The sequence below is a fragment of the Fringilla coelebs genome (genome assembly GCF_963513975.1).
Source record: "Fringilla coelebs genome assembly, chromosome: 23".
NCBI lineage: Eukaryota > Metazoa > Chordata > Aves > Passeriformes > Fringillidae > Fringilla > Fringilla coelebs.
In genome coordinates this window covers 1564791-1571236 of record NC_140049.1, presented here as the reverse complement: position 1 = coordinate 1571236, position 6446 = coordinate 1564791, and the positions used below count along the sequence as shown (strand labels likewise).

Below are 6446 nucleotides of genomic sequence, written 5' to 3'. Positions count from 1 at the left end.
TCCGCCGCCCCAGGCCGCCCCGCAGCCAAGGAAACCCTCTTCTCCCTTCCTTCTCCTTTCTGATTTTTCCTTCCTCCGCCTGGCTCCGGCAGGATCGCCACTGCTCGCCCCGCAGACGTCCCCCCACGATTTCCCTGCAGCGCTGCGCTCCCAGCCGGGGGCTCGCTCCGGTCTCATCCGGTGAAGCCGCTCCCCTCTTCCGAAGCAGCTTCTTCGAAGGTTTTAAGAAACTGAAGTAGTGGTCCTTTCGCTGTCCCGTATCCTCCCTTTGGTTTCCTTTACGCCAGGTCTGTCCCCGTTCCCGGGTGCCCCCCGCAGCCCAGGACAGTGAGGGGGGTCCCTGTCCTTGCAGCCCCGGGGCTGGCGCCGGCTGCGGCCCCGCGGAGCGCTCGCCGAGGAGCGCAGGAGCTGCCGCCGTGTGCGCCGCAGCTACCGGCGCCGCTTTGGGGGAAAAGAACTGACAAAGCCGACTTGATGGAAAAGGAAATGCAAAGGAGCGATGGCAAAGCCCACCAGCGCGGCACCGTGGTGGCTCTGGCCCGCTGGAGAGCCGTGCTGGTGCTGGGAGGGAAGCGCAGCCAAGCCACGTTCCCGGAGAACAATGTCTGGCTGCACGGGAGAAAACAGGGAGCAAAGGAGAAGGACTTTCAGCCGGGTTCGATTTTTTTTTCTTCCCCCCCCTCCACACCCCAGATACTTGTGCCAAGAAACCAGACTTTGTTACAAGCTCTGCCAAAGAGTAACTCGGAAAAGCAAGCTTTGAGAAGAGCAGGAGTTAATGTTTGTGCACTAGGATATCCTCCTTTCTACCTTTTTCATATGTATTAAGTGCAATCATTTGAGTCTTCCTTATATTATTTAGAGGGAAGTTGTTTTTTTTTTTTTCTACTAGAAACGACAATATTTATAACTGCCTGAGAAACCAGAATGTGTGTTTGCAAGAAAACAAAAACCACCCACCCAGAGCAAGCCGGGCCCTGGGCTGCACTGACCAGCACAATGGCATCTTCAGGCCTTTTCTGCCATGTTTGTCCCCGATAAAAGCCCCTCTCTGGGGGGAGATGGTGCCTCTTCTGCTCGGTGCAATGGGGTGAGTTTTTGCAGGGAGTTGGAGGCGTCTTGGTTCATCCATGGGGGTGGAGTTGGTCCTTTCTGATTGATCTGCCACAGTTTGGGTGTTGTTCCAGCCCCGTTGCGAGGAGCATCAAAACTCAGCTCTGTCACCTGCTTGCTGCAAACTGATTTGTTTCCTTGCAGGGGCTCAGGGATGAGCCAGCACCTGCTGAGGATGGGTCTGGGGGGCTGGGAGGAGAGGGGGGATCTGGCCCTCAGCCCCCAAATCTCTCCCCCAGGTACAGCAATCCCTCTGGTCAGAGCCACCCTCACAGACTGGGGAGCTTTTGTGCTTCTGAGCCTTACCAGGCATTTTTGGCCCCATCCCTGTGTGTTCTCACCCTGCTGGGATGCTGTGGGAGTCCCTCCCCAGGGCGTGGGGTGCAGATCCCAGAGAAGACCCATCCTGCCACCCCTTGTTTCACTGCATCTGCCTCCCCCAGACAGGCTCAGCTGGGGGCAATGGCCAGGTGGACACCACTGGTGGTTTTGTCCCCACTTCATGTGGACAGACAGGACTCCCAGGGACAGGCAACTGCTACCACCGCTCACCCCTCTCCTCCTCCTCCCCAAGCCTCCCTCCTTTTCCAGCCCTGCCACCAGTTCTCAGCTGTCATCCTCCCTGCACCTTCACCCCCATCTTCATCCTCTCCAAGACCTGGAGCTGCCAGCACTAAACACAATTGACCAGCCTACAGCTCTGCCAGTGGCAGGTCCCTTCCCATCACTGTCCCTACCTGTCCCTCACTGTCCCTTTGCCCACACCTGAGCCCAGCCCTGCTTTTAACAAACCCATTATTTATTGCTCTGCGTGTCCCACTGGGTCCCTGCATCTGGGGGAAGCAGCTGCTGGTCCCTGTTTTCCCTCCTTGATCCACACTGCTCCAGCACCCCAGGAGCCTCTCCCGGGCTCTGTGAGGGGCTGAGCACTGGCACAAGGGCTGAGGTTTGTCCCCAAGATGCGTCAGTTGGAAAAGTCTGTCCTGATTCATCCCAGCTGTGGATTTTCCCCTCCTGCCACCGGCTCCCAGCCTGTTTGGAAGCTCCACATCTGTGGGCTGAGCTGTCTGTCACTTGGTCGCTGTCTGCAAGCAGCTGCTTTAATGCACAAAAGCTGCTGTAGGGATCTGGAGGGGTTTTGTGGCTCTGGGACAGTGGCGCAGGCCAGTGACCTTTGAAAGGGTCCTCTGCATTTAGAAGGAAAAAAAAACAAAACAGCAAAAATAAAATCAGCCCAGGAATGACCAATCCAGCTGTGGTACGCTGGAGTGCCACAGCCCCTCCTGCCCACCAGAGTTCATCAGCTTTCATTAACTCTGGCTCATCTAATGTCAGGTTACTGCCCAGCTGCCTTTGTGGGGCATCAGGGGTGGCCTGGCTGTCACCCTTGTCACCACACCAGCCACCTCTGCTTCCCTGTTGTGGAAGGATGAGGTGGGCAGCACATCCTGCTGGAACAGCCACAGGCACCTGGTGCTTCCCCCTTCTGCTTTCACCAAACAGCTCAAAAAAGCCCCCCAAATCCCACGGGGCCCCTAGAGCCACCCACCCCCAGCTCAGAAAGGGTTTGAAAGGCTGAAACCCACATCAGCCACCTCGGGGATCAAGGTTTTGAAGCAGTCAAGAAAAATTAGGGTTGTTGGGGTTTTGGTTTTTTTTTTGTTGGAGTATTTATATCTGCCTTTTGCAGCGGGCCAGGACTTGCCATCTCCAGCAGAAACGATTAAAGTGATGAGCAAGATGTAGTTCATGAAGTTATTTGCACTTGATTAAAAGAAAAAAAATTGTTATTTGAACTTTGTAAAAAGAAATGTTTGCATTTTGTATTGTCTTTTTTTAATTATTAAATGGAATTTCTTGGTGTTGTGTTGATCTTTCAAAAACTGGCTCTGATGCTTATTTTAAAGGTTTCTAACAGCAGGATCCAGAGCTATTTTCATTGTTTTGTTCCCTCAGATGCTGACAAGCTTTTCCAGGGCCCAAAGTATTTTTTCTCCCCCCAGAAGCTTAAATGCTGCACTTCCCTAAGCTCTCCAGTCCCTGCACAATGTATTTATTTATGCACATTATTAAAATGCAACAAAATTCATTTTTAGCCCAGACCATGGAGTTAAGACAGACTGGCTCAGAGGGAAGAGGGGATGGGAAGCACCCTCCACCTCAGCCCCAACCCCCTTGCCAGGCTGCAGCTCTGTCCTTCAGTACCCCTGGACTTACAGACAATCCTCAAGTCCTCAGGAGCTGCACCTGGGCAGGTGTGGGCAGGTGAGGGGCACTTGCAGTGAAACACTTCTGCCCCTCACCAGCCCTCCCAGAGCAGGGCTGGGCTCTGCACCAGCTAAGGGTCCCCTCTGTGGGCACAGGGGGATCTGGGGGCCACAGCCCAGCTGCTGAACCCGCACCTGCTGGGACACCTCTGCTCTAGGGGAGAGTGGAGTCCTTCCCCTCCCTCTCTGAATGCCAAGGGGATGAGGCTCCTTCCCCTCAAAAGCTCCAATTTCCCACTTGGAATTCACCTCTCTCTCACACAGCATCGCAGGCCTTCCCCAGGAGCAAGTGAGCAGCTCTGTGGCAAACCCTGCCCGAGGAGCTCTGGAGGAACAGAACCACACACAGCTGTGGGTGTCTGCAGAGTTTATTGCTGCCCCCAGCCCTTAGTAGAGGCGCTGGGGTTTCCCCATGGTGCTCTTGATGTACAGAGCTCGCACGTTCTGCCAGTTCTTCTTCAGCAGGGACACCAGGAAGTTGATGGCCAGGTGGATGTTGTAGACCAGCTCGTCCTCTGTCATCTTCACGTGACCCACGGCCACAGCCAGACAGAGCACCTGGGGACAGACAGAGCTGCAGCTTTCACAGGCAAAGCAAAGAGCTCAGCCACTCATCAGCCTGTTGGGCTGCCCCATGGTCTGGACGTGTCCACACCAGCTTCACTTTCTGCCTCTGGGGCCAGCCCCCAGTTCTCCCTGCACTGTGGCAGAGGCCAGGCCTCCTCTCCCTCTCTGAGCAGCCTGGAAGTCAATGCTCCCCACAGGATGGAGGCAGATTTATGAGTGAGCCAACAGGCCAAGTGTCAGGACATCGTTAGCTCAGCTATCCTAAATGCTCAAGCATTTGCAAACCCTCACAACTGCTGTGTCCTCAGGATCTCCACAGAGCTGCTCTCCACAGAGCCAAGTCCCAGATTCACCCCCAGCAAAGCCCCACTCATGCTCAGCCCCCCAGGGACATGCCTGGCCAGGTCCCACCCCATGAACAGCACCCACGTGCTGGGAGCAGCACTAATTACACTGGATTGTGCTCAGCACTGAAACATCCAATCATCTCCTTATCATTTGCTCCAAGATCCATCAACCACAGTAAAATTATTCCTCCTTTCTGGCTGGCCATGGAGCACTCTGGGTACATTTCTCCTTGCTGGACGAAACCAGCCACAGCTTCAGGAATCCTTGAGGAACACCTACAGCCCCACCCAGATATGGCAGAGACACAGAACAACCCCCAGGCACACAACTGAAGCCATGCTTTACCTTCTTCATCTGAAACTTGATGGTAGATTTGACCTCATCCACCTTGGCCACCAGGTTCTCGTTGTGGGTGAGCAGGGAAGGGAATTTCCCAGCTTTGTTCAGGCCTGGGCCCAGGATCCGAGGGATTTGCTTGATCAAGGACTCGGAAGCCAGGAAGGCATCGTACTTCTTAGCTGCAGGGAGACAAGCAGGGAGCTGAGTTCTGTTCACACAAGAACTGCAGGACTAAAGCCCACTCTTGCCTCTGGTGTTTCCTGGCCTTTGCTGCCCTCCAGCTCCCGGACCAGGAAAGTGAGGGACACAGCAAAGGATGAAACTGTTGACAGGGACATTTTCTGTGTCTCTCCCTTCCTTGGGCAACCAACCCCATTCCTACAGTACTGATCTGTCAGATCTGCACTGGAAACAAGCTGGTGGCTTTTCTGAGTAGTTTTTGGGCAGACTTTGGTACTGGGGCTGACTCTGCTCTGCTTTTCAGCTCTGCAACTAACCAAGACATGGAAATCTGAGCATGGAGAAAAGCCCTATGGACACTCACCCAGCTTCTTCACCAGCTTCTTGTTTTTGTTGAGCTTCTTCAGAGCTTCTATGTCCATATGAGGGATGTCAACTGCTTTGGCCTCATCACAGTGCTGCTGGTCCCCCAGCAGACAGACCGAGAATTTGGGCCGTGGCGTCGACTTCAACCTGGGGAAGGAAGGAAGGAAGGTCCGAGTCAGAGACTGGCCAGCACCATCCGCATGTCCATGGAGCCAGCACGGAGACACCTTACCGCAGCACGGGGCATCCTGCACGGCCGCTCACCTGCCATCCCCGGCAGGCCGGTGGGGACAGCCCGGGGGCTGCCGCACCTCCCCTCATGTTTTAAGACCCAGGGTGAGGGTCCGTCCAGCCGCCGCCACCGGGCCGGGGCGCGCTGGACTCCCCAAGCGGTTCGGCGCCGCGGCGGCCCCGAGCGGGACCGGGCAGGGCCGAAGGCTGGGTAGGAGCGAGAGGATGGCGAACCTGACGGTACCGGAGAACCGCTTGTCCTTCTGCGGGTCATAGTTCTTGAGGCTGATCTGCAGCTCCACCGTCTCCACAAACCTGCGGGAGACACCGGGTGAGGCCTGGCCGGGCATGGACGGGGGAAGGCCGAGGCCGGGGGTGACACGACCGGCCCCGCCGTGTTCGCGTCTCTTACTTGCGCTTCTTGGCACGGCTGCCATGCAGCACCTCCTTCACCGCCTCGTACAGGGTGTCCCGGGACACTTTGCTGCTGCGGGGGGAAACGGCAGCGCGGGCTCAGAGCCGGCCCCGCCCGGGACGCGGCCCCGAGCCCGCTCCGGCCCCTGCGCGTTCCCCCCGCCATCGACCCCGAGAATCGCGCTTCGCCGGCCGCCCGGACGGCCCCGCGGTCCCCACCGGGCGCGGATGGCGGCGGATGGCGGCGGGCGGAGCGGAGCAGACGCTGAGCGGCACCAACCTCATGGCGGCGGCTGCTCGGAACGAAGGGGCGGAAGTGGCTCCGGCGCGCTATAAATAGTGGCGAGATCTCGCGAGGCTCCAGCGCGTGGCGCGGCGCCATATTGGGAGCGGCGGGGAGCGGCACCCCGGGGCCGCCATGCGGGGAGCGGCGCGGGGAGCCCGCCCGCATCTCCTTCCTTGTTAAATAAACAACCGGGGTCTCTCTGCCCTCTGTGTCCGACCACCAGGACAGGATCGCTTCACAATGTATCCCAGGAGCCCCGGGCCGGCCCCAGCGGCCGCCGGGAAAGAACTGCCGGTTCAGGCTGGGCGCGGGCAGCAGGCTGCCCGTCCCGATCA

At 57.4% G+C, this 6446-nt stretch overlaps 1 protein-coding gene across 1 annotated transcript; it reads right to left on the bottom strand.

Annotated features, from left to right (window-relative positions):
- Positions 1-3715: 3715 nt before the first annotated feature.
- RPL10A (ribosomal protein L10a) lies at positions 3716-6162 on the bottom strand. Its single transcript, XM_084220605.1, has 6 exons — positions 6106-6162; positions 5824-5898; positions 5646-5726; positions 5179-5327; positions 4641-4813; positions 3716-3938 (listed from the first exon to the last, which is right to left on the bottom strand). Exons 1-6 carry the CDS (start codon positions 6108-6110, stop codon positions 3768-3770), a joined length of 654 nt encoding a protein of 217 aa, XP_084076731.1. The 5' UTR covers positions 6111-6162; the 3' UTR covers positions 3716-3767.
- Positions 6163-6446: the final 284 nt, after the last annotated feature.